The sequence below is a fragment of the Rhea americana genome, unplaced genomic scaffold, assembly GCF_003343005.1.
Source record: "Rhea americana isolate MKP2758 unplaced genomic scaffold, rheAme1 scaffold_477, whole genome shotgun sequence".
Classification (NCBI taxonomy): domain Eukaryota; kingdom Metazoa; phylum Chordata; class Aves; order Rheiformes; family Rheidae; genus Rhea; species Rhea americana.
The window spans coordinates 128027-154486 of NW_028186620.1; the positions used below are offsets into that span (position 1 = coordinate 128027).

Genomic DNA, 26460 nt, shown 5'->3' on the forward strand with positions numbered 1-26460 from the left:
AGCAGGTGTGCACGCGAGTGAGGGACACCCCGCTCCACGCGCCTCCAGCCCTTCCGCCCGTCCGCGGCTCTGCAGGCCGCCGCCGCCGCGTCCCGCCGCTGGGCGGCACTGCGACTCCCGGCAAGCCTTGCGGCGCCGCCGGAACTACCGCTCTCAGCAGCCTTTGCGGCTCTGCTGGGACTACCGCTCCCGTCATCCCGTGCGCGGCCCCGCCGCGCTCTGCGTCCCGCCGCGCTGTGCGTGCTGGGGAGCAGGCGGCGGCGGCGGGGCCGGGCTGGGCCAGGCCGCCGCCACCACCACCACCACCACCACCACCACCACCACCACCACCACCACCACCACCACCACCACCACCATCATCATGCTGGAGGAGGCGGGCGAGGTGCTGGAGTCGGTGCTGAAGGCCTCGTGCCTGCCGCTGAGCTTCCTGCTCTTCGTGCCTGCCGTGCTGCTGCTGCTGGGCCCACCGCCCGCCGCTGAGGCCGCCCATGAGTTCACAGTGTACCGAATGCAGCAGTACGAGCTGGGCGGGCAACCCTACGGTGAGGCGCGGCGCCATGGCCCTGCGCCAGGCCCGGGCGGGGCTGGAGGCGCGAGGAGGCTCCTGGAGAGTCGAGGGGGCCTGACCGGGGGGCTTGGAGTGGCCAGGTAGGCCCGAACCGGGGAGACCCAGGCGAGCCTGGTCTGCTGAGTTTGGCCACTGGTACCAGAGTTGGTGGGCCAGGGGCTCCAGCGGTATCCAAGGGCCACAGTGTCCTTGCAGGCCCCTTTCCCGGGCTGGACCTTGCCACTGCTCAGGGAGCCCCAGTGCAGTCCCCTCACAGACCGGGTCTCTCCTCTTGCTATTGACTCTTCTGTTCTCCTGCCTTCTACCTCGACTGGCTGTGCCGTGCCCTTGTATCCTGGTTTAACAGGCCTCCTTCCTTTTGCAGTTTTTCCTTCATGTTACTGTTGACCTCCAATTTCTCTCCGTGCAGTTGTTTCCAGCCTATTCATTGTGCAACACTGTCTTAGAGTCAGAAATACAACCTGGAGTGTTGTAATCCTGAAGCTACTCCCCCGCCCCATTTTGCCTGTACTGCCTAACCTGAAGCAAGCTTGTTTGAGAGTCTTCTGCAGACTTTTTATTCCAGATCAAAGTATGTGCTTTGTCCATGAGTGGCTTTTGTTGCTGTCTGTTTTGGGACCTACATTTTAGACTTCTCCTGACAGACTAGAATTATAGCCCCAGATTTATTCTGTACTGTTCAGGAGACGCAGGCTCTAGATCATTCAAAGCTTCATAACAGCATATATCAGTAAAGATGAAGCAACACCAGCCATGCTTGCCTGTTTTGTAAATATTACAAGTGCTGTTGGTGGCTTCTGGATATCTGAAATTATTTCTCATTTTTTTCATCACAGCATCTCAAAATGTGTCCACATCTTGAAACTTCTGCTGCTGAGAACTTCACTAGATCCAAGCTAGGCTCTCTTGCAGAGGCATTCAGCTATCACTTTTATCTTGTGGCAGTAGATCTCTGGTTGCAGGCATAGTGGGGGCAGCAGGCATGAGCTTCAGCTAACTTTGACTTTGCTTGCCTGAGTGTTATCTCCAGTCAGGTACTCACAGCATGTTTTGTAGATTTTGGTGAACTCTAGAAAAGCCACACATTGATTTTTAAGATGCTTGCAATTAACTTTTAAGTAGTTTATTTTTCTGACCCCTTCTAGCTCAGCATATTGTGTACTGCTTTTGTTGTTTGCCAGCCCCTTTGGGTAGCTAGTGTTTCAGTTCCATGTGTGTTATGAGGCCAAACAGCCTTCTGGATAAAAGCTTGCTGTTGTTCCAGATTCTCAAAATCTTTTCCAAAGACACTAAGTAGAGGTTGTTGTTGATTGTTTTTTTGCAGGGGAGAGAAGAAGTCTTTGTCATCATCAGTCATAGAGCAATTTAAGAACAAATTTAGGCTTTTAACATACTTATTTAAATAATGCGAATAGAGCCCTTCAAATTATAAATCCATATGTTATCATTCAACAGCTCTTTGTAGAGAAACTACACAAAATCAACTTGTCTTGCAGTGTTGTGAAAGAACAGTGTTGGTGACTGCTCTGCTAAGATATCAGTGGACTGTCCTGGGAGCAGAATTCTGGGTCCATGCTTTCCTGTGTTTAGACATCATTGCATTAGAAGTGGTGGAGTAGTTTTCCTTGTTACGGATTTTTTTTCCTCTGGTCTGATGGACCTGTTACTAGTATGTGCTTGTTTATGTTGCAGGAACTCTATAAAAGGCTTTTGAGCATATGTGAAAGCCTTAGCTCAGTTACTGGATGTGTTGTCCTCATTAATACTATGTAGTGGAGGACCAGGTCATTTTCTTGTTTAAGTGGTTTGATCCTTGTTGACCAGACCAAACTAGTGTCAGAGGATGCTAAGCCAGGTTTAAACCGACGTTTTAGCAATAGTCCGCTTTAGAAGTAACTGCTGCATTTAGACTCTCTAACCCATTTGAGAATATATTCCTCCCACAGCTCCCTGTAAAAGGAGCAAAGCAGCTCCGTGATTACCAATGCCTGCTGAATCTGCGATTGGAAAACCAGCTATGAGGGAAGGGGCATGGATGAGAAGCAAAGTTAAATCCAGAAAAGATTCATGTTTCTATATGACAAGGATGTTTGCAGGCTGTTCCTTGGAGCTAGATTCACTTCCCTGAGCTCCCTGCACTCCAGCAAGTGGCCACTTGAGAAAGATTATCTCCTCCGTGGAGGAGATTCTGATTTGGCATGCCTTCTGGAGCACCTCAGTCCTCTCCTGGCTGCATGAGAGCTCAGTGTGAGGAAGTCTTTGATGTAAGTAACTGAGTTTTGGAGAGAGAAATTCGGTTTAGAGCAATACAAATTGTAGGGTGGCTTTGAACTCAAAAACAAGAAGAAAGTACACAGAATTTGGAAAAAGGAACAGGCCACTTGGGAGGAGTGTAGGAACACTGTCAGAGTATGCAGGGATGTGACAAGGAAGGCTAAGGCCCATTTGGAATTAAATCTGGCAGGGGATGTCAAGAATAGCAAGAAGGGCTTCTTCAAATATATCAGTAGCAAAAGGAAGACTAGGGAAAATGTGGTCTCACTGCTGATTGCAGTGGGTGCCCTGTTGACAGGGAAGGCAGTGTTACCGAATGCCTTCTTTCCTTCAGTCTTTACTGCTAAAGTCAGCCCTCATGAATCCTAGAGCCTGGAGGTGAGAGAGAAAGTCTGGAGAAAAGAAAACTTTTCCTTGGTCAAGGAGGATCAGGTTAGAGATTATTTAGGCAAACCTGACACTCACAAACCCATGGGCCCTGATTGAGTGCACCCATGAGTGCTGAGGGAGCTGGCAGATGTTATTGATAGGCCATTCTCCATCATCTTTGAAAGGTCATGGAAAGCAGGAGAGGTGCCTGAGGACTGGAAGAAAGCCACTGTCACTCCAGTCTTCAAAAAGGGCAGGAAGGGAGGACCCAGGAAATTGCAAGCCAGTCAGCCTCACCTCCATCCCTGGAAAGGTGATGGAACAGCTCATTTTGGATATCATCTCCAGGCATTTGGAGGAAAAGAAGGTGATGAGGAGTAGTCAGCATGAATTCAGCAAGGGGAAATCATGCTTAAGCAATCTGATAGTCTTCTATGAAGGAATGGCTGGCTAGGCAGATAAGGGGAGAGCAGTGGATGCTGTCCACCCTGACTTCAGCAAGGCTTTTGACGCTGTCTTCAGTAACATCTTTGTAGGTAAGCTCAGGAAGTGCGGGCTAGGTAAGTGGACAGTGAGGTGGGTTGAGAACTAGCTGAAAGGCAGAGCTCATAGGGTTGTGATCGGTGGTGCAGAGTCTAGTTGGAGGCCCACAGCTAGTGGTGTCCCCCAGGGGTCAGTACTGGGTCCCATCCTGTTCAACTTCTTCATCAGTGACATGGATGAAGGGACAGAGTGCCTCCTCAGCAAGTTTGCTGGTGATACCAAGCTGGGAAGAGTGGCTGAGACACCTGAGGGCTGTGCTGCCATTCAGAGAGACCTGGACAGGCTGGAGAGCTGGATGGAGAGGAACCTCCTGAGGTTCAACAAGGGCATGTGCAGAGTCCTGCACCTAGGGAGAAATAACCCTGGGCACCAGTACAGGCTGGGGCTGACCTTCTGGAGAGCAGCTCTGCAGAAAAGGACCTGAGAGTGCTGGTGGATGACAAGTTGACCATGAGCGATCATATCCATCAGGAGGACTGTTGCCAGCAGGTTGAGGGAGGTGATCCTGCCCCTCTAGTCAGCCCTGGTGAGGCCTCATCTTGAGTACTGTGTCCAGTTCTGGGCTCCCCAGTACGAGAGAGACATGGAACTACTGGAGAGAGTCCAACATAGGGCGACGAGGATGATCAGAGGACTGGAGCAACTCTCTTATGAGACTGAGAGGGGTTCTTATCAATGTCTACAAACACCTTAAGGGAGGGAGTCAAGAGGATGGGGCCAGACTCTTTTCAGTGGTGCCTAGTGATAGGAGAAGACTGATTTGGCATGCCTTCTGGAGCAACAGGCACAAACTGAAACATAGGAAGTTCCACCTGAATATGAGGAAAAATGTCTTTACTGTGAGAGTGACAAAGTGCTGGAACAGGTTGCCCAAAGATATTGCGGAGTCTCCTCTGGAGATACTCAAACTCCACTTGGATGTGGTTCTGTGCAACATGCTTTAAGTGACCCTGGTTGAGCAGGGAGATTGGACTAGATGGTCTCCAGAGGTCCCTTCTATCCTCTACTGTTCTGTGATTCTATGAACATCTCTGATTATGCAAGATATCCTTTGGGTCCTCCTGTAGAGAACACTGGAGCCGCTGGCAAGCCTTCAAAGTGTTATTCTCCCCAGGGATTGTATTTATGTGTGAATTTGATGTGCTGGAGCCGAGAATAGGGGAGAATGAGGAGCTGGAAACAACCTGCCCATTTGTAATTTTCTCAGTCACGGAAACATTCCAGTGGATGAGCTGGAACAGCAGGAGCCCCCTGCAGTTTGAACAGATGTGGGGTAGCTTTGCTGTGTCCTTCTGCAAAGTGGTTCTGCACAGCTTGTATCCTCTGCTCACAGACAAGGAGATCCTACAGCTGGAGGATGCAGCAGTCAGAATAGCCAGAGGCCAGGCTTTCCTCTCACATATTGCTGCCCATAGATATCAGGTGGAAGCAAGCAAACAGGTAGTGTGTGTGGTTGTCGTGGAGAGGAAGGTTGAAGGACATCATTGACTGTAGTGCTGTAATCAGGGGAGCCTAGCAAGGTGTGGCTGCACAGGTACTGCTCTGATGGATTGAGAAAAATGCCACAGATCTCTTATCTCTATTCCTTCTAAGATAAGGGAGGAGAGATGAACTGTAGCACTCTATAGGTCCTAGCTGCTCTATAGTGCATGAGATTATAATCAAGACTGTTCTGTAAAGCAGTTAGGCTCAGGCAAAGGGGTTGTGATCAATTTGCTCACTAAACCGCCCTATGGTTTCTCTCCATAGGCACCCGGAGTGCAGTGCTAAACACGGAAGCCCGCACTGTAGAAGCAGACGTTCTGAGCCGCCGCTGTGTCATGATGCGGCTGGTGGATTTCTCCTATGAGCAATACCAGAAGGCTCTCCGCCAGTCAGCTGGTGCTGTGGTGATCATCTTGCCCCAGTCCATTTCTTCAGTCCCACAGGATGTTGTGAGGGTAAAAAAAAGGTTCTCTTGCTTTTCTGATGGGAGATGTTTGAGAGGGAGCAAGTTTGAGTTGCTGCAGGATTGAATGGTCCTGTTGTAATGCTTAACAAATCACACTAATTATAAAACTAAGTTCTCTCTCTCTGCTTTGGCTGTTTATTTTTTTTCTGCCGTCTTGCATGTTTAGCAGATGCTAAGTTTGTCTCACTTAAATCTTCAGCAATTCATGGAGATAGAACCAGAAATGCTTGCTATGGAAACTGTTGTGCCAGTCTACTTTGCAGTGGAAGATGAAGAACTGCTGTCTATCTATGAACAAACAAGGGCTGCTTCTGCATCACAAGGTTCTGCATCGGCTGCAGAGGGTGAGCCCCAATAAGTGGGGGAAAGGTTTAGGGGAAGACAGTCTTGCTTCCACCTCTGTCAGCAGTCTGCTGAATCATGTCCACCATGAATCAGTGTTCTGCTGCCTTCATGTTTATTCTGTCTATGTTAAAGTGCTCCTGAGATTTAATTGAAGAAAAGCTATATATGAGAGAGTGTTACTTTACTATATTTAGGAATACAGTTGCATGGAGTGAGTTCTTTGATTCATGCTGTTGCAAGTAGGACATAAAGCAAAACTCGTGTTAAAAAGATGTTAGTGACCCTCAATAGATTGGTAGGGCCTGAAGTTAGTTTGTCTGAGAACAAGTCAATTTAGCACTTCCACATATTCTTCTGTAAATAACTTTACTATTTCCCTATGTGGTAAGTGCAGTGACAAACTTGAGGTCTGTTGGAGAAAGGTTTTTGTTTTAGCAAGTTCAAAGCATTGAGGTTTCAGAACAGAATGAAAATGCATGATTCTGTATCAATGCAGAAACACAAATGACAAATGAGAGGGCTCAAGTAGTTTAAAACTTATCTTTCCAGAGATCAGTTAGCAAGGGAAATAAAGGGACAGAACTTCCCCAACGTACTTAATTTTTTGTTCTAGTTCTCTTGCACACGGCAACTGCCAATGGCTTCCAGATGGTGACTAGCGGGGCTCAGAGCAAAGCTATCAATGACTGGCTCATACCCAGCGTGGAGGTGAGTTCTAGGTAGATTCAAACTTGCAGCATTGATGGAGTGCCTTCTTTTATGGAGACTTCATTTGGCATCTGGAAGCTCAGCCAGGTGAGAGAAGTGGCTGAAGTCCTCAGAACTGAGGCCCCTGGAGACTGGGTAGGCTTGTAGGAGGCATGCTGTCTTTGTCCTGGTTCACCAGAGGAGATGCTGGGTAATGTTGGTCTTTCCTCTGCAGGGAAGGCTGACAGGGCTGGGTGGAGAAGACCTGCCCACTGTTGTGATAGTTGCCCATTATGATTCTTTTGGAGTCGCCCCCGTAAGTACTCTTTCTTTCTACAGGTCTCTGTTTCTGTCTCTCTTTTCTCGTGAGGCCTCTGCCTCTGTGTTTTTCTTTCTTGGCCTTAAAGACCAAGGACAGTTGCAAGTGGAGCATGGTGGTATGCAGTCTTGAAGGCTGTTCTGGAACATGAAGATAAGTGTAGGATTGTCACCTTGCTGTTGTCTGACCTCTTCCTGCAGTGGCTGTCGCATGGTGCTGACTCCAATGGCAGTGGTATCTCTGTGCTACTGGAATTAGCCAGGCTGTTTTCCCGGCTCTACACCTACCGACGTACCCATGCTGGGTAAGAAACTGCCTTCCGCTTGGGGGAACGTGAGTAACTGTGATCAAGCAGAAAGGTTTTTGCTCCAGACCTGCAGACTTCTAGATTATAACAAGCAGTCCTTGCGCTGTTCTGCTTCCCTCCCAACATAGCAGCTGTTAATTGCCAAGCTGCTTTCTTTAATTTCTTTGCTGAGGCCCTGCTCAAGCTGGAGGACAAGTGGAAGGAATGAATTGGGAACTAGATTGTGTCCTCAGGCAGTGGGAACTCCTCCACTTTATACCTGTTCTGTCATTACCTAAGTATATGGCATGTAGGAAGCATTTGTTAATGGGAAGTTTGCCTTGAACCTCAGATACCAACTGTTGCAATCTTTTTTCCCCCACCTCCAAGGTTGAGTAAATGAGTTCTGTAGCCGTGGAGTATGGTGTGCTAACTCCTGTCTTCTTCAATGGGCAGGTATAACTTGCTGTTCTTTGCATCTGGAGGTGGCAAATTTAATTATCAAGGAACCAAGCGATGGCTGGAAGACAACTTGGATCACACTGGTGAGAGAGAGACTGGCATTTCAGTATGTTCCAGTAGCAAGGCCTCAATTTAATATTGTGATAAGGGTCTTGTATGTCAGCCTTCCTCTTTGTGAGCCTTGCTAGCGTTTACGTTCTCAGAGAGCACAAAGCATAACATTAAGGATTTGAATTTGTCTGTTCCAGATTCCAGCTTGCTACAGGATAACGTAGCATTTGTTCTCTGCCTGGACACTCTGGGCCGAGGGAACAGCCTTCATCTCCATGTCTCAAAGCCTCCCAAAGAGGGGACCCTACAGCATGCGTTTCTGAGAGAATTAGAGATGGTAATGAAAAGTATGTTGGGTAGAGGGGAGCTTGTGACTTACACTGGGGAGCTGCAGCTCTCCTAGAGAGAACGGAAGGGAGCAAGAGGTGAAGAAAGGACGTGCCATTGAAATATTTCGTATGTGTTGTTTCTGGTCACTTGATGTGGAGTGAACACAAATCCTCATGCCGTGGTTCTGAATAAAGCAGACTAGATCTGCAGCACTTTCCACTATGCTTTCTTATGGTTTGTTGCTTGCAAAAGCTACCAAGGTGACTTCTGTAATGACATTAAAAAAACATAGAATCACAGAATCAGTAAGGTTGGAAGGGACCTCTGGAGATCATCCCTCTGCTCAAGCAGGGTCACCTAGAGCATGTTAGGGTTGCATCCAGGCAGGCTTTGACTATATCCAGAGAAGGAGACTCCACAACCTCACTGGGCAACCTGTTCCAGTGCTAGCATCTTTTTAATGGCACTAGCCAGGGTTGCAGCTTACAGGTGGGAGGGTGTTTACCATCTGTAGCACTAAATCTTGGATTTAGGTGGAGTGGGCAGCACAAGGTGGGATAGTGCGATGGGAAGCATGACAGCCTTGAATGGCTTGGCCTTTCCTTCAGGTTGTTGCCAGCCAGTTCCCAGAGGTGAAGTTTTCCATGGTGCACAAGAAGATAAACTTGGCTGAGGACATGCTAGCATGGGAGCACGAGCGTTTTGCCATCCGACGCTTGCCAGCATTCACCATCTCTCATCTAGAGAGCCACCGGGACAGCCTGCGCAACAGCATTATGGATGGGAGGTTAGAGGTCTTGGGGAAGGCTGCAGCTGAAATTCAGCCCATCAACACAAATGGTGCAGTGATGAATGGTGTTCTCTTGAAGGAAACTGTTCTTTAACAAGCTGCTCCCATTGACGGATTTATAACTTCCCCTTTTTTGGTTTAGGGCACATGTAGACACTAAGGCACTAACCAGGAATACTAGGATCATTGCTGAGGCTTTGACAAGGGTCATCTACAACCTAACAGAAAAGGTAAGAGCAACCCATCCTGCACTTTCAGCCAGACTTGTCCTGACCAGCCAAGCCTTCTCTCACCACCAGCCTGTCTCTTTTTGCTTTGCAGGGAACACCTGCAGATCTACAGATCTTCACAGAGCAGATGGTAAGCATAATGTATTTGTGTCACCTGTGGAGAGAATGGATCCAGGGTCTGTTTTCAGCATGTGTGTGCTTAACTCACTCTCTTTGGTGGTATTTTTCTGTAGCAGATCCAGGAGGAGCAACTAGAGTCAGTGATGGACTGGCTGAGCAGTCAGCCAAGAGCTGCCCAGCTGATTGATAAAGACAGCACCTTCCTCAACACCCTAGAGTATTATATGGGCCGCTACCTGAAGGATGTGAAACAACATCATGTAAAAGCAGACAAAAGGTAAGAAGAGAGATAGAAGAACCAGCTGAGGCATGCACACTGGCTTCTCCCTCCAGTGAATCTTGTCTCTGAGCTGCAGCTTCTCTTGCTCCTTCCTTGGCATGTGGTACAGGTGACTGCTGTTTTCTGCTCTCCTATCTGTTATGATTTGTGCCGTCTCTTCTCTCATAGAAAGCTGTGTATCATTCTTCACAAAACAGTAACAGATCTTAGCTCTTGAAAGGAACCACTGCTCTGGTTCTAATCTTCCCACTCTGAGTGCTGCTTTTCTTTGAATGCAGGAAAGACCTAAAGTCCCCTAGAAAGCTTTCTTTGATTGCAAGATTCGCTTCCTGTCTAGTCTGCTTGGGATGGGGCAGTTTCATGAACCTGCCAAGGGATCTTCTGCATGCCTCTTCTGAGAAACTTGAACAGCATGTATCCTGATTTGCATCCTTGGGCTTCTGTCTGTAGAAAAAGAGGGAGCTGACAGCTAAAATCAGTTCAAAACTGGTATGCAAGGTTGTCAAACTTGCCCATCTGTGGTTGGATGAACTTGTTGAGAACAGAGGTCTGGGATGTCCTTAATACAGCGTCTAGAAATGTAGTACAACCTGAAGAATTTCTTCTTTCCCCAGGGACCCTGAGTTTGTGTTCTATGACCAGCTGAAGCAGGTGATGAATGCATACAGGTATGGAATTGTCTTGGGCATATGTGGCTGTTACCTGTCTGTGGCAGTACCTGCTCTAGCTATTTCGTGTGTTCTGTCTTCATTTCAGGGTCAAGCCAGCAATATTTGACCTGCTTCTGGCTGTCTGCATTGCAGCCTACCTTGGAGTTGCCTATGTTGCAGTCCAGGTAAGAGAAAAAGAATAAGAGACAAAGATATTATTTCCATCTTTAATAACACGTCAGAGCGGCTACTGCTCTCACAGTCCCAGCACCAAACTTGGAACAATAATCCCATCCCTTTCTAAATAGCCAGCCATTTTGATTTGGATTTCTCTGAGCATTTTAAGTGGCTGTGTTGAAGGTGATCCCTTGCCAGTTCTGAAATTTTATTTCCTAGTACCATCTTGTATGTGTCCTTACAGATGTCCTTGGTCAGGGACGTGTCTAGCTCATATGTTAAGCTACTTTGGCTTTCTAACAGATTCCTTTAGCTTCAGGCTGAAGGTGACTAAAATCTGCTCTTCTGTTAAAGCCTTGCACCTTGTTGTAAATTAGATGTGTTCCAAGATCCTGTGGAGGAGGGGATATTATATTTTTTAGTTAAACTAAATACATCTCTGTTCAGACTGCTGTAAATGTGGCATTCTGTGCCTAGGCTAGCCAGTTTAAATAAAGTCTTTTTGTTTTTTAAGTGTTAACAAGGTCACTCTGAGCTAGGTTTCTCATCCTGCCTGGCTTCTTTGAAGATTGTGGATAAAGGGGGAACATTTGAGATCGGTCTGAGTATTGACCTCTTACTTCATATTATTTGTATTTAATATTCATTGTGGGATACAAGAAGTGTTTTAGAGTCTGAAGTAACAATAATAGAAACAGGAGGAAAAACACCATCTTTGTTATCTGACCACTATCTTCTTTATGTTCATTATGATAAGTTATTTGAAGCTTGGATCTTGTAATAGCTATTGAATATCCTAAAATAGCCGTTATAGAATCAAAATGCAATTAATCAAAGCAGAATCAAAAGAAGAATTAAGTAAACTTCTAAGTCACTTGTGAAATGGTAAAAGAAATGATCCCAATAAAGGATTGTGAACTGGTGGGAATCTCTGGGTTTTCCTATTCATTTCTGCATTCCTAAAACTGCTAGCAGCAATGTTTCTGTGTTAGTGGCTGATTTTTTGCATGTATTGAATTCTGAAACTTTTCCTCTCCTTCTGAAGGAAAAGAATCACATCCAAAAAAAAATCAAATCTGTAACAATTGTTTGCATCTTCATGGGGGGGGGGTGACAGCAGCCTGCACAAAATTTTCTGTAAGCCATCACTTTCTGTAAAACCTTGACTAACTGGCTTAATTGAAGAAATTCCTCCTAATTTACCAAGTCCCACTCTATTCTCAGGATCAGAGTGTTAGTGGGTGAATCAAGCAAAGTATTGTGTTTGCACGTTAGAATCGTTTTAAGCTTTCTAGTTTCCTCCCTAGGTAAAACACAGCCATTTTATTAGCGCTTATAAGGACTCATAATTACTTATTTTCCTTCTGTTTCCAGCACTTTGGTCTCCTTTACAAGATGGTACAGAGATTATCCCTTAAAACAAAGCAGCAGTGAAGTAACAAGTCATCACCCATTCAGCAGCACTGAGCCATCGGTGAGCCCATCAGGAACCTTCTGCCTTCCATTGCGTCCTGCTGTTCCTCTTCCTCTCTCTCCTCTTTGCTACCCTGGAGAGGGGAGGAAGGTGGAAAGAAAGAGAAGTTTCTACACTTGTGCACCTTTTAGGTGCTTTTCTCCCCTTTCTTCCCCTGAATTGCACCATGTCTGTTTTCCTTTGCCTTGTACCAAGGGAGAAGCTCAGAGACTTAATTCCTGCAGATTGTATAAATGCTGAGCAGCTGATTCTGAGCAGTTTCTATGAGTGTAAAACCAGGCCCAGCACTTTCGTGGACCCATGTGCCATACAGCCAATTTGGAGGGTGAAACTACAGAGTAATTGTATTATCTCTGCCCAGCAAACAAGGACTCAGAGCACTTGTTTTAAAAAAAGAAAGAAAAAAGTGCACATGCAATGAGAGAGAGAATAGCATGTTTTTTTACCATACCTGTTAAGTTCTCTGCCTGGCCTCAAGAAAGTGTATTGAACAAACAGCATCTCCAGCAAGCATCTTGTGTTTTGTTTAAACTGTGCAATAACTCATTCCCTTTTAGGAGGTGCACTGTAAAAAATCTTGACTGTTACTCAGATCGGGGAATGAGGAAAGATCGTTAAAACGGGTTCCTGCAGTAGAATTCTGACCGTCCTGCCTCTTTCGGAGGTTGCATTTTGCTGTGTACTTGATTTAGCTTAAAGCTTAGCAGCTTTGCTGCTGCCACCAGTCTGTGTTCAACTCCTACTTGTTTTTTAGTGGGGGGTTCTACAGTCCCGCTTGCTGCAGGATCATGTGCTGTGCTGTTCTGTGTATTTAAACAAGCTAGTTGTATTAGTAGCAAGAGCACTCCAGGGGCTCTTGCTGAGCTCTGGTCAGTAACTACTTCAGTCTTCATTCCTCAGTTTTCACTTTCAGCTGGGCTGTGGGTTTTGGGGTGTTTTGTCATTCACCTGCACCTCAAGGTCTCATATCACATTTTTCAGCTGTTATTTCTGAAAACCCTGTTCCTGAGCTGAGTGCAGGAGCAAGTTCCCAAAGTGCTTATTGCTGTCTCCTTTCACATTCTGCCCCCAGTATGTATGAAAGGAGGCAGATCATTTAGCCATTAAAAAACAAAACAAAATGAAGTCTTATGAATGTAACTTTAAACATGTCTGTTTCTAGAGCTGTAACTAAGAGCGTATATCTTAGAACATGCCCTCTCTTTTACTTTTACCCTTGAACAAGGCCTTATTTTTAGTATGCTGGTGTTTTTGGATGGGGACAGCTCTCTAGTTGGCTGGAATAGTTGCCAGTGCTTGTGCAAAGCTCTGGAGGGCCAGGTAACCAGTTCCAAAGCATTGTCTTCTGCTTAAGTTTAAGCCTTTCCTGAATTCCGCCATCTAAAGTGAGCAGGATGATGCATGTCATCGCTTTCTGATGAGAGCAAGAGGCTCTTTCTGAGCAGTGCTGCACTTTAGTTACCTCTCAAGTTCTCATGGAAAATATAAAGATTTTCCCTACAAGTCTTAGGCTAGTCATAGCTCTAGAAGATGTCCTGGTTGAATAGCTGCTGTCCCATCACTCAAATAATGTTTCTTTGAGTCTTTTCTATAGATTGTTTTGTGCATATGGGGTCTCTTCACAAGCCAGGTGACTACCTTTATTTAAAAGGAACATTTTTATTTAAAATAGCATCTTCTACAGAGGCTGAAAGTGCTTGTGGGCTTGATAAATTGTGTCATCTTTTTTTGTACGCAGGGAAAGTTAAAGCTGTGCATCCTTGTCTGTACCACAACTGAAATTGTACACCCTTGTTAGAAAAGGGGTTGTTAAGTGACTGTCCTTGTCCTCTGGATGGGGACCAAAGCACTTATTTCCATTCATCTTTGTTTCTTTCACTGTAGTCTCCTCCTTGGAATACCCTTACCTCACAGTGTATGCTTCTCTGCTATTTTAAATATGTAATGACTTGTTCTTTAAAGGGTCATTTGTTTTCCAGGAGAGCATGCGGATGTCTGCGGCTCCCTGTAATATCAACAGGTGGCAAAGTACCAAGCACTCCTGAAATATCAGCCCTGCAGGGAAACTTACCTTTTGCTGATCTTTTGAGTGCTTGCTTGAAATATGTCTCTCTGCATGCATGAACTGTTTGTGACATTCTTCTGACAAATGAATTCATAATGACTTCAGAAACTATATATATATATATATATATTTTTTTTTTTTGTTCTGGAGTAGGTGGAAGATGAGCCTTGATCATTTGTCACTCATTGTTATGTTCTGCTCTTAGAGACTGGATGTATTGTGCTCTGGGAGGGTGCGTGCTCTGCACTGTGTAGGTACAGAACAAGCACAGTGCAGTGATTACCCAAAGAACTTCTTTGTCAGTTCTAAGTATCTGGAAACAGTTTCAGAGCCCTCCAGCTGCATCGTGTGTTCCTTGTGTGGTACACTTGGAGGTGGGGTGTTCCCCCATTGCAGCAGGTTACTTAACTCCATTGCTTCACTGAGAACAAATAGGGAAGCCAAAGTTACTAGCAGTCCTGCTTGAGCTTGGGTGCACATAACATTTACAAGTAGTGGGCAGGAGAATAGTCCCAGAGTGTTCTTTCTTTTGGTGGAAACTATCAACCTTGGCTCTTCTGCATGAGAAGCTCAAAGCTTAGTCACACACTTCCACCAAGGAAGGCCAATGTGGTTGCAGCTCTGTCCCTGTCAAGGCTGTAGCATTAAAGCAAATACTCAATTTCTTGTGGTCTCAACAATACACTGCCAACACTCCTGGTACAGTGCCAGAAGCCAGTGGCAGCTATCTAAAATAAAGGAGAGCAGAGGTAACTGAGAGTTTGCAAACCCCAAGGGCAGTGGGGATAGTGCTTTGCTCTCTCCTGCACCACGGTAATTTGTCTTACAAGCTGACTGAGTGCATTTCATATATCTCTAGCTGGCTGCCATAGAAAGAAATTCATATTACAGATAAGGGTTTGTGCATCATATCAGTGTGTACTAAAGCACATTGTGTGCTAAAGTCTGAGATAGTAAAATTCCAGCTCTTTCATAGCTGGGAAAGAGAGAGTGGAGACTTAAACTGTCACACTAGTGTCTGTTTTGGGAGTGAACCTAGTTCCTACATTGCTGTGTTTCTTTTGGGAAGTTGACACAGAAGCTTATCACTAGTCTCTACTATTCTGCTGTTTTGTAATAACAAGAAAAATGGTGCTGATCCATTCTGCAACATATCTGGTTAATCTCATCAACATGACACAGAGGCAGAAACCCAACAGCTGTTCTGATGAAATAAAAATTCTCTGCAACATTGCAGAAGAGCTCTGCGTAGCTGATTTTGTGGCACCATCTTTCCCTTTCCTTCTTATCAGGAGTTTGTATGGCCTGGAAGGAGGAGGCATGAAAACACATAGGCACATGTTTGTAAGTGGCTAGCAGGTGATGCTTATAGCTATAAAGGAATACTTTTTGCAGTCTATCTGATTTTACCTGTTGTTCTGCTGTTGCCAAAGTCTGCAGTTTGCAGAAAGCTGCTTTTCTAACAGACTTTAAGAATTTAAACTGCTTTATTCCTTCTACCTGCTCCCACCCACACAACCAGTAATGGGGGTTATATGCAAGTAGTTTGGCTGTTGCAGTTTATCTCCCAATTAAGAGATATTCATCATTGTGAAATAGGTACTGCTGTGCAATATGAGCTTCACCCTTGAACTTTTACAGTGTTAAGAGGAAAGATCTTGAACCCAAAAAGGAATTAGGAGGAGAAGTCACCACAAACTATTTATACCTTTAAAACCCCGAATATCCCACAATAGCATTTATTCTTTGCAAGTCGCAGTCTCATGTTGTTCATAATACATGGCAAAATTTATCCAACTTCTGCACCTTGTGGCCAAGCTGGGTTTTACATCTAAAAGCCATTCAGTCCTGACCTGCGGATCTGAAGTGATGGGGGTGCTACTATGTCCCTCAGTAAATTGTACCTCTGACTGTTCTTGTGGGGGCTTTCACTTACTTTGATCTGTTTAGTTTAATTTGTAGTTATTGGATAACAATTTTAAGGTTATAATCTGGAATGTTTGCAGCTCAGGAAAAAGTTGATTTATTTAGTAATGTTAACTCAATTATTTATCTCTTCTTGTGCATTCTAAAGAACAAATGTATATTGAGGTGAATATTTAAAAACTAATAGAAAATTCAGTGCAGTTGGCTAACATTACTGTAGCTGTGTTTTTTTTCTCATAAATGTTATAGTATTTAAGTATTTTAACATTTTTCAGTTCCTTATTTGTTTGTCCCCTTTTCCTCTTTCCCCTGGAAAAATAAACCAAGAGTGAGTAGGTCTGATGAGCAGATATGCTGGAGAACTATTAGTTTCTGCTGCTGGTGTTTGCAAGCTCCTTGCCTTATTTGAAGGATTATACCTTCTGCAAAAAGGGGTGAAATGCTTGACTTTCTCACTTCTGTATAGCCAAAAGTAAAGCAGTGTGACAGAAAACATTTATGGACACTGGGCTAGATTCCAGCACCTTGAGGTTAGCAAACACCCTCTTATTCTTGATGATTGGAAGCAAGTAGCATTTCTATGCAAGATGGGTGTGGTGGTTTGAGAAGCAGGCATCCAGGGAAGCCAGTATGTATACATGGGCTCTGTTGTGAGAGGTAGCATTGTGCCTTCCAGCACTACCAAATGACTTGTCAAGCCCTCATAAACTAGTTATTTATTCAAATTATAAACGTCACAAGAGATCTGTTCCCTGAACATGAGTCAGACATGCCTTCCAGAGCTCAGAGATTGTCCTCGTAGAGGGGGAAATCAATCCAACAGCAAGGAAAGGAGGGGAAATGCAGGTTGTGCCTTCATCCTGCCCCCGCTCAGCACCAGGGTACCCGAGTGGTGCTCCGTGGAGGCCTCCCCGGGGCCAGGCCGAGGCTCCCTGGGGGGGGAACGCTGGGCCGGGCCGGGCCGGGCCGGGCCGGCGGCTGTTGCAGCGCCCCTGGGCCCGCCGGAGAGCGCCCGGCCCGGCCCGACGACTTCAGAGAAGAGCTTGGCCGGGCCCGGGAGGGGCGCGGCGATTGGCCAGTTGAGCGGCGGCACTGCTGGCGGCGATTGGCTGAAGGAGCCCTGGGCACCGCCGGGATTGGCGGGCGGCGGCGGGGCGGGGCCGGGCGGCGGGAGAAGGGCGCGCGGGCGGGCGGGGGCTGTCCCGCTTGCGCCCTGCCAGGTACGAGCGGTACCGTGAGGGGGCTGTGCCCATCCCCGCGCCCCTCCTCAGCTGCGAGCCCCTCGCTGTGCCGGCCTCGTCACTGTTTTCCGGTATCGCGCCGTCTCCCTGCAGGATGCCGAAGGCTAAGGAGCTGGTGGGGAGCAGCAGCTCGGAGAGTGGCCCTGAGGAGGAGGGCCAGGTATTGCCCCTCGGGCCTGGCTGGTTGCTGCGGCCTGGCCTGGGCTCGGCTAGGCCTGGGAGAGGGGTTGAGGTACCTTGGGTGGAGCTGCTCAAGCTGGTGATCTCTCCTAGAAAAGAAAGAAAGAAATGTCTTCCAAGCCAGAGAAAAGGCCAAAAGCAGAGGCCAGGCCTTCGAAGGTGGCAGGAAAGCCTCAGGGACAAGACAGCGAAGAGGAGGGCATGTTCCAGGTAGGGGCAGCACTAGTCATGTGCCTTCCTCTTCCTATAGGCCTTCCTGGCTCCTTTGTGGGGCACTGCTGTAGCTAAGCCGCTTTTCTCCAGTGCGTCCCACCTGAGGCAGCTCCTCCTCCGGTCCCTTGGCACTTTGAGAGACACTTTGTAGGCAGATCTGCAAGCTGCAGGGCAGCTTGTTGCTGTACTGGGTTCATCACTAGTTCCATGTCTTTGCAGATTGGGAAGATGCGCTATGTCAGGGTGTCCTGCTTCAAGGGGAAGGTCCTTGTGGACATCAGGGAGTTCTACGTGGATAAGGAGGGAGACACCAAGCCAGGGAGAAAAGGTACAGTGGCCTGTTCATGAGGCAGCAACCACAGGCTGCACCTGGGGTACTCCTAGGCCATTAGCTCGACCAGCTGGGAATGCCTGCCTTGGGGTCAGGACTGATGTGTGCATGGAGAAGAAACCTGTGCATGCCATACTTAGAGACCCAGTTAAGCACCTTTTCAGTCTGAGTGGCAACAGCTGAAGAAAAGCACAATGAATAAGCAGGTGTGAGCTTCTGCTGAGGAGCTTGACAGGGATGTAGCTGCTCTCAGAAGTAGAGCAGGAAGTTGCTCTACAGGACTCTGGTTTCATCTTTGATCAAGAGCACTTTCTCTGACTGTTGTTAGGGGCAGAGCTGCAAGGTGGAGGAAGGGTAGAATCATAGAATCAGTAAGGTTGGAAGGGACATCTGGAGATCATCTAGTCTGACCTCCCTGCTCAGCAGGGTCACCTAGAGCATGTTAGACAAGGTTGCATCCAGGTGGACTGTGACTATTTCCAGAGAAGAAGACTCCACAACCTCTCTGGGCAACCTGTTCCAGTGCTCTGTCACTCTCACGGTAAAGAAATTCCCACTCACATTCAGGTGGAACTTTCTGTGGTCCAGCTAGCTCTGATGTTGCCACCTTGTGTCCTGCTACTGAATGACAAACTTGTCTTGGTATGGGTGCTGTTAGGGCTGTAATGTAGCATGGTATGTGTTTCTCCTAATCTATAATGGTGGAGCTGTGCTTGGCAGGGAGAGGCTCCCAGAGGTAAACTCACTCTTAGTCTGGGGACAGGAAGGTTAAGAGCCTTTTGGATGCCTGCTGAGGCTGTAATGCAGTGTGTTAAGTATGTTCCTTGCTCCCCTGGCAAGGCGTTCGATGCTGTGATATAGTGGTACAGCTTGGGTGGTCCATCATGGCAACATTGCTTGAGCAGGTGATGCCAAAGAAGGCAGCTGGGGAAGGAAAAATATGTTTTTTTCCACAGCTCCTCAACTGCTGAGTCAATGTTCAGCATGGGGTCGTATGCTCAGGGGCTCAGACAGTGACTGTTGAAATTCACAGGCCCTGAACTGTAAGTCACTTTTCTCTTGCCCTGCGTGTTGCAGTGCTCAGCAGAAATTCAGTTGATGTGGGATTTCTTGGGGAACCTTTCAGTCCTTGCTATTGATTTTATGTCAGGGTAGATGAATTTCTTTCAACTTGGTTTGCTTCATAACTGCTAAGTGTGGTTTACTTTTAAGAAATTAATTTCCTTCCTTCAGAGAAGTTATAACTATAAATTACTCACTTAAAGGGAACCACTTACCCTATAATAAAAGCTGGAAGCAAAGCCTTGAAGCCTTTCTGTACCATTGGGGGTAGGAGGGAAGGAGTATGGTGGACTCCTTCCAGGCTGTTAAACACATCTACAAAGTAAGACAGAAAATCTGTTAGAACAGAGATCATGAAGAAATGTTTTCACCTAAGTACTGCCTTTGCTGCATACTTATTGGCCCTTGATGTTTATCTAGAGAATTTAATAAAGCTTGGGCCTTTGTTTTTATAATGTTTCTTGACATTATTTGGCTGGAACCCGCACAGCCATTTCACTACTGTGTGTATTTTGTATGGGAGAGAAGCCAGTGAAATCAAGACCCTATCTCTGCTGGATCTGGGAAGAAGGAAAAAAAAAAAAAAGCCACTTCTCTACTGTTTAAGCAACACTAGTAAACTCTATTAGCAGCAGGTTTTGTAAGTAGAGCTAGAGCTGGCATTATTTTCTTTGGGCAGCTGAAAGGATGGTGTCCTAACTACTGAGTGGAGTAAGGCTTTCCTAGAATCCCCTCACAGCTCATGGGGGTGGTAATTTGTGTTGGAGAATAGGCTATAAGGGGCTGTGGGGTTTTTGAAAGGCAAGTCAGGCTTACTATATGGTGTTTCTGTGATACCTCTTGACATGGATGCTGAGGTGCTGACACAGATCTGTTGAGCTCAAAAGGCTGCCTCTGTTTTTGGCCTCAGGCTCTGCCTCAGATTCCAACTTTCCCTTATTTAGACAGCCTGAAGGAGCTGCTTGCCCTCTGCATGCTCTGAAACCTTTCTTTCTGCTATTTCTAGGGATTGCCCTGTCTGCAGAACAGTGGAACCAGCTGAAGGAGGTCATTCCTGAGATCGATGCTGCAGTCAAGAAATTCTAAGATGAAGGATGTCAGCTACCTTGTACTTGTTTCCTTTCCCCTTTAAGTGCACTGCAAAGCATAAAGCCAAAGATTCCCATCTGCAGCCTCCCCCTCACCTTGTTGGAGTTTCCTCATCGAGGTGGTAGATGTGCTGAAAAGGCCAGAGACTCCTTATTTTCAAGTAACAGCTTGTAATGAGCAAGCGGAGCTAGAACCAGTGGTGTAAAGTGAGACTTCAACACCTCTGACCTCTTTCTACACTTGAGGTCTTCTCTAGTGAGGGCACTAGGCAGCCCAGGGCATGGGAAAACCTGACTCTAACCTTCCAGCTGTGGATGGCTGTCAGTCTACACTGTGACATGCTCTAACTGCTCTGCGCCTGCTGCTGTCTTCCATTTGGTTGACTGTTGACTAAGATGTTTGGTATCTCTCATGCAGGCATCTGCTGCCTCTGTGTTTCCTCCACATGCCGTTCTGGCTATTTCAAGTACTTTTTTTGTATTGGTGGGCTGCTTTTTTTTTTCCTTTTTTTCCATTAAAAGGGGGGATTTGGTAGCTGGTTTGTAGAGGGTGAATATGCACAATAAATGTGTTTGCATTACAAAAAGGAAATGCATAGTGTCCCACAGGCTGGCAACTCGACTCCTTGTTTCAGGCTCTCTCCTTTGTAGGCTGGTGTCAGATTTCTCTCTCAGAAGGAGAATGCTCTGTAGTGTTTATTCCCTTATGATATATTCCCAATGATCTTGCTATACAGAAATGATGTCAGACAGTAGTCTGCTGCAGGCCATGGGAAGGGCAAGCTAGAATGTGAATCATTCAAAAGAGTCTGTAATTAGGAGGCTTGTTAAATAGAGGGGAATTTAAAAGCCTAAGTATAAAAGAAAATATTCCTTGCCCTGTAGCAGAGAAAAATGACAGGCTATGGAAGGAGTGGTAAGAGGATATTTCGTGTTTGAGATCTAAATGGATCAAACTTTAGGATTATCAGCTGCAGCAAGCACAGCTTTCCTCAGCAAGGCTTTTCCAGGCTTTGCAACAGCTTGCGTCTTCCATCTATTTTAAGTTTTTCTCTTGCCCTGGTTTCCATAGTATCTAAATGCTTCCTGCTCTTAAATGTATTCCTCTGACACTTGTGACACCTTGGTGAAGTAGGAGGTTCTAAGGCCCTTGCTCTATGGAGGTGCAGAGACTGTAACAGCTCAGGATTGTGTGGAAGATGTGGGATGGAGAATCTGGGATTTCCTAAATGCTAAATATAACTGATGGATTAGCCTTTCACTAGGGATAGCAATTGGGGGGGGGGGAATCCTTCCTCTTAAAACAGCCCTTCAAAGATTAGTTAAGAGACAATGTGCTGTAGCTGCCGGGAGTGGATAGGAAGACGCATGGGCTCCATAACTGATGCATTTCCCTTTCATCCTTTGTTCAGCTAGTGACTGGCCACATGTGCCACTTTTGCTCTAGAAGGTGAGAGAGTATGTGGACATTAAACTCTGTCCCAAAGACAGGCTACCCATGCTGTAAACTTATTCCTCTGGTGTATTCTTAACACAATGCCCTAATGTGCTGTTTAGAGACTGAAGGTAATGGGAAGAGAAGTGCAAAAAAGGTGGTGTGTGGGGAGCTGAAAAGGTAACTTGCCAGTAAGAGTGGAACAGTGTATATGGGAGAAGTATCCAAGAGAGAGAGTCCCAAGGCAATGCTAGGAGTGTGAGAAGCTACTGATGGTAAGGGACTCAAGACCTGGAATTTAAAGCTCTCTGTTCTGCATTGTTAGATGCTCTGCAAAGAGATGAGACCTCACCTCATGGCATCCTACAGCAGCCCTGACTCCCATTGGTCTAAGCTGTCACAGTCAAGCCTTGATGGAAGTTCCCACAAAGGTGCAGATATGTTAGCAAGACTGCTCTTACTGCAGTAAAACCCAATTTCTATTGCAGCAGAAGAGGTGTTTTGTTGGCTGGGTAAAGCTGGTGCCATGCTCCTGAAGCACTTGGTATAGGTGTGAACCCAAGATGATGCAATTGGGAATGCTCTCTCCTTTATATGCAAGCCCTGGGCTACTCTGAAGTCTGCCAGTGTTTGTGTTGCTGCTGTAGCCCGCTGCCACTGATGTCTAGCTGAAAAAGCCCTTACAGGTAAGAGCAGGCTGGAGGGCAGGGAATTGCTTAATGGAAGACTTGGCCTTGCTTAGGGAAGGGAGAGGACAGCTGCTCTGGCTCTTCATTGCAAACTGAGGTTTGGCAGTGACTGCTGATGCTGTGGTGGCACCTGTTGAGCAAACTGCTACTGGAGTAGCAAAAGCAGCTCCAGAAATGGAGGATTGGTTGTGTCCCTAAGGTCTCTCCTGAGGGACTTTGCTCTAAAGCATGTGATCAGAATGACCACCTTCATGCATGGTGCCTGCTCCAGGAGCATCACTAAGGGGGACAGAATAAACACAAAATCGGGTCAGTAGAACTTAAGTGTCTTGATTAAAAACAGGCCCAAGCTGAACTTGATCAGCTTGATAGATACTATATGACTCCAGGGCTAAGAGTAGACTTTGTTTAACTGAGAGAGGACCCTGGGTTGTTCTGCTGTTTTCTAGCTGCTTTTCTTTTGAGAATTTGAAGAAGCAGTTTGCAAGCAGCAGCTTTGTTTAGCAGGCAACAAGATTTATCCATTTTTAAATCCTCAGAGAACAGCTGTTCTTGATCAGAAAGAAATCTGGAGTCTGTTTATTTTTGACCTGCCCACTGTTATAGACAACTTCTGCTCATAAAATCACAAGCCTTAAAACTTCATTAATTTATGGGTTTTTGCAAAGTTAAAATATTGAAAATCTGATTTAAAATCTTCATTGTTTCATCAGATATACAGTGAAAGGTAAACAGCAAGTACTTGGTAAGCAAGAGAAAATGAAAGCTTCTAGCAGAAAGTTAAGCACTCTTCCACAGAGAGGGTAGGGTGCCTTTCTCTTAAACCACTCATCTGTTTGTTCTGGAGCAATTTTTTCTGCCGAACCCTTTGTTCAGAGCAGAAACAGTCACATGACAGGAAGGAACTGGTACCTTCTTCAGACCCTACTCTGCTGCTTGGAGGTTTTCTGCCAGGGCTGGCAAACTGGTCCTTCCTGTCTGGGGAGCAGACAGATCAGAGAGACAAGTTGTTCTGAAAGATTCTTCAAAGATTCAGTGTGGAGTGTGTGTGTGTTCTTTCTTGATTTGTATCTCCTAGATGATGTGGAAATTCAGAGCTCCAGTTTGCATTTTCTCCCTTCCCTGCTCCTGAAGGCACTGAGAGGGAAGAACAGTTGCTCCTTCTTTTGCAAAATGCATCCCCGCAGTTCCTGCACCCTGTCCTTGAGCCCTTCCCAAATCTGGGCCACAGGATTGGCTCTCTTCACCTTTTGGCTTAAGCTGCTCCTGTCTAAATCCAGCCATTCCTATATTTTCCTGTCTTCAAGAGGGAATAGAGGTGATTAAAAAAGAAAACACTTTGCTTTTTTACTTGCTAATGTCTCTCTTCAGTAGTGAAACTCCTCACCTCACAGGCACAGAATATTTGGGGAGGGGAGGAAGATTGTTTTTTATTAATTTTTATTTTTTAATAGCTCCTTTTGAAGCAGCTTCTCAAGTTTGTTCCCTCATCCTCTGGTGATCATGGATCAGAGTTTTGTTGCACACTGCCAGTTCTCCCCTGCAGCCTCCTCCATGATGGATGGGACCTGTTTCCTCTTCATCTGAAGAGGTGACCTGGCTCCTTTGGTCTTGCTGTCTGTCTTGGAGATCTGCAGTACCTTCCCTCCCTTGTCACACACTTTTTCATTTCCATATTTTCCCCTGCTGTCTCTCTGTCTCTGAAGCTCCATCTTCGTACTATGATTATCTTTCATCTGCCCCTTAATCCTGTTGCTGTAGTATATAATTCTCTATCTGGCTCTGCAAACTCTTCTCAGGCGCTGATTGACAGCTGCTGTATTTTTCACTTACCAGCAGTATTTTCTTGCCTATTTTTTTCTTCTGCAATCAAGGATGATTATAATATGTCCATCCATAGACTCCAAAAGAGACTGGACATGTCTTTTCCTCTGGATAGATATTTTCCACCTGAGATGCTGGGTCCCTTGGGTTGGACATAAATCCAGAGCTGTAAAACCCTGTGCTGCAGCAGCTGACATGAAAAAGCAAGCTGGGCATGTAAAGGAGTTTGAAGACATGAGCAGTTTAGCCATGATTCATCTAAGGTAAGGTTTGCTGCTGTTGTGATAAAGGTCTCTTGTTTTTAAGGTTGCCTTATCTGTTTGCAGCTGTTAAAAATCAGCTTGACTTGTCACAGACTTCTCAGCTGATGCATCTGTGGCCTCTGAATAGCTGGCAGAGTGCTGGCGGCTTTCGTGAGAGATACGGAAAAAGAGTGTGACCATGGTGGGGAGCTTTATTTTTGAGGGTGGATTTTAGGAGTAGTGGGCATCCTGCAAGGGTGTGCCCCAGGTTCAGGCTGAGCTGCAACAAGCTGAGAGCTTTTGTTAACCCAATTGAGCAAAAAGCAAAACTCATTTGGGTCTTTTGCAGCTGCTGGCCCTGACAAGCAGTCTGGCAGCTCCATGTGAAGCTGGGGACAGCCAGGGCTGGGGAAGGACATGTGTGAATGTGAGATCAGACTGGGAGAATGTTTGGGCCAGTGTTCCAGGAGAGGAGATAGTGGGATGCTGTGGGGAGAGGCAGGAATGGGCATGGAGCAGGAGGGATGTCCTGCTGCTGCTTTTAGCCTCAGCTCCCTGCTCCTATGTCAGATGTATGCGTCAGCAACAGAGTGCCACCTCTGCTCGCTGTCTCTGTCTGCAGGATCCAGGGCAAGAGTCCTGGGAGATGGCAGAAAGCTCCTAGCAGAAACAGAGCTGTGCTTCTCTGCAATTCCTTGAGCCTGCTGCCCTGAGCAGAGCCAAGCACTTGACTTCTGCTGAAATCCTCTGCAGACCTCCCAGCACAAGAGCATGGGTGTCTGCTTGTTGGCAGGGATGCTGCGGAAAGGCAAGGAGCTGTGGGATGAGGCAGAATGGGTCAGCTGTGCCCTAGCAGCACCTGAGTGAGGCTTGCTGGCTGTGAGTGTGCAGAGCATCACCTGAAGCTCAGTAGAAGTGGGAGCTGGGTAATGTCCCCATCTGGGCCAGCTGCCATGAGGGCAGAGACCACTGTTTCCCTCTGCTGGCTGATGGAAGACAAGGAGGCAGGTTTGGCCCTAGGAGCACTAATTGCTGCACAGACATGGATACACTGCTGGCCTTGTGCTGTCTGGCACAGCCCTGGCAGGACAGAGTTGGTGACACCTCTGCTAGTCATGTTAACAGCCTCAGCCAAGCTGCCAGGGAGGGGGCTCTGCCCACAAGGCCAGGCTGGGAATCAGCGTGGACCTGGGCCATGTTTCCTGCCCCTCCCAGCCCAGCTGCCCTCCACAGTATGCATCAGCCTCCTGCTTTTTGGGGGCTCAGGGCAGGGCTAGTGCTGTGGAAGGAGCAAAGCCCTGTTGCCACCCTCTTTTCTCTTGAGGGTGCTGGGGAATTTTCTGCTTTAAATCATTCCCTTGCCTCCAGGCCCCAGCACTAAGACACCAGGGAAACAAAGTGAAAGGAGCTAAATGCTGATTTCAGAGGCAGATGTGGAGGGAGATAGTCACAGCCTGTCTTTTGTTAGCAGTATGGGCATAGGCTCCTGTTTTGGGGGACCCTCCGGGGCCACATTTCACTCCAGCTGCTAGCAATTCACCCTCCCAGGACAAGCACCAGCTCCTACAAATAACGGGGCCATTACTAGGGTGCCCCTGCCTGGGACAGGGCCCCTTGGTGGGGTCCCTGTGACCCTCCCGGCCCCTTCCAGGCACGTTCACCACCCGTGGGGTCCCTGCGCTCCCTCGTGAGGTCCCTGCGACCCTTTCAGGCGCCCCCCGGCACGTTCCCCTCGCGGGGGTCCCGCCCCTCGTGGGGGCCTCCGCGCCCTCGGCCCGGCCCCGGCAGGGGTCGCTGCGGAGCGGCCCTTTGTGGCGCCGCGGCGGCGGCGCTGGCGGCGGGGCCGTTCCCAGCCGCTGCCTCCCCCGTCCGCCCGCCCGCGCCGGGCGCGGGGCATGGCCAGACTCCGTCAGGGCGAGGCGAGGAGGCAGCCGCCGCCGCCGCTCCCGCCGCAGCCGCCGCGCCGAACCTCCCCCATGAGCAGCAGCGGCGGCGCGGAGCCTCCCGCGCAGCCCGACAGCATGAAGGACCTGGATGCCATCAAGCTCTTCGTGGGGCAGATCCCGCGCAACCTGGAGGAGAAGGACCTCAAGCCGCTCTTCGAGCAGTTCGGCAAGATCTACGAGCTCACCGTCCTCAAGGACCGCTACACCGGCATGCACAAGGGTGAGCCCAGCCTCGCGCGGCCCGCTCCGCTCCTGGACGCACAAAGCACGGCGGGGCCCGCCGCCCCTCGCGCGACCCCCCGCGCGGGGCTG

At 47.4% G+C, this 26460-nt stretch overlaps 2 protein-coding genes across 14 annotated transcripts in view; both read left to right on the forward strand.

Annotated features, from left to right (window-relative positions):
• Positions 1 to 235: 235 nt before the first annotated feature.
• NCLN (nicalin) lies at positions 236 to 20019 on the forward strand. Of its 3 annotated transcripts, none has more exons than XM_085316632.1 (16): positions 236 to 542; positions 5504 to 5694; positions 5905 to 6049; positions 6664 to 6758; positions 6973 to 7053; positions 7257 to 7360; positions 7799 to 7887; positions 8053 to 8192; positions 8794 to 8972; positions 9118 to 9205; positions 9297 to 9335; positions 9439 to 9602; positions 10220 to 10273; positions 10362 to 10440; positions 11807 to 11906; positions 19931 to 20019. In XM_085316632.1, exons 1-15 carry the CDS (start codon positions 362 to 364, stop codon positions 11864 to 11866), a joined length of 1689 nt encoding a protein of 562 aa, XP_085172758.1. In that variant the 5' UTR covers positions 236 to 361; the 3' UTR covers positions 11867 to 11906; positions 19931 to 20019. The 3 variants fall into 3 exon arrangements, with proteins under 3 accessions (XP_085172758.1, XP_085172759.1, XP_085172757.1); XM_085316633.1 differs by lacking the exon at positions 19931 to 20019 and adding an exon at positions 13886 to 16162; XM_085316631.1 differs by lacking the exon at positions 19931 to 20019 and having other exon boundaries at positions 11807 to 16162.
• Positions 17072 to 26460, forward strand: part of CELF5 (CUGBP Elav-like family member 5) — a 51640-nt gene continuing 42251 nt past the window's right edge. For 9 of the 11 annotated variants that reach the window (XM_085316634.1, XM_085316636.1, XM_085316637.1 and 6 more), the window contains exon 1: positions 26037 to 26368. In XM_085316634.1, coding sequence (XP_085172760.1) covers positions 26098 to 26368 — 271 coding nt within the window. In that variant the 5' untranslated portion in view covers positions 26037 to 26097. Of the gene's footprint in view, positions 17299 to 17411; positions 17529 to 17750; positions 17860 to 19930; positions 26369 to 26460 lie in introns of those variants that run through there. The other 2 variants (XM_085316647.1, XM_085316643.1) reach the window with 2 other exon arrangements.

Bases quoted from the DNA above. Each gene is read 5' to 3' on its own strand.
- NCLN (XM_085316632.1), top strand. From the start codon at position 362: ATGCTGGAGGAGGCGGGCGAGGTGCTGGAGTCGGTGCTGAAGGCCTCG. The intron at 7,361-7,798 runs GTAAGAAACTGC...TTCAATGGGCAG, and splicing joins TACCGACGTACCCATGCTGG to GTATAACTTGCTGTTCTTTG. The intron at 10,441-11,806 runs GTAAGAGAAAAA...TTCTGTTTCCAG, and splicing joins TTGCCTATGTTGCAGTCCAG to CACTTTGGTCTCCTTTACAA.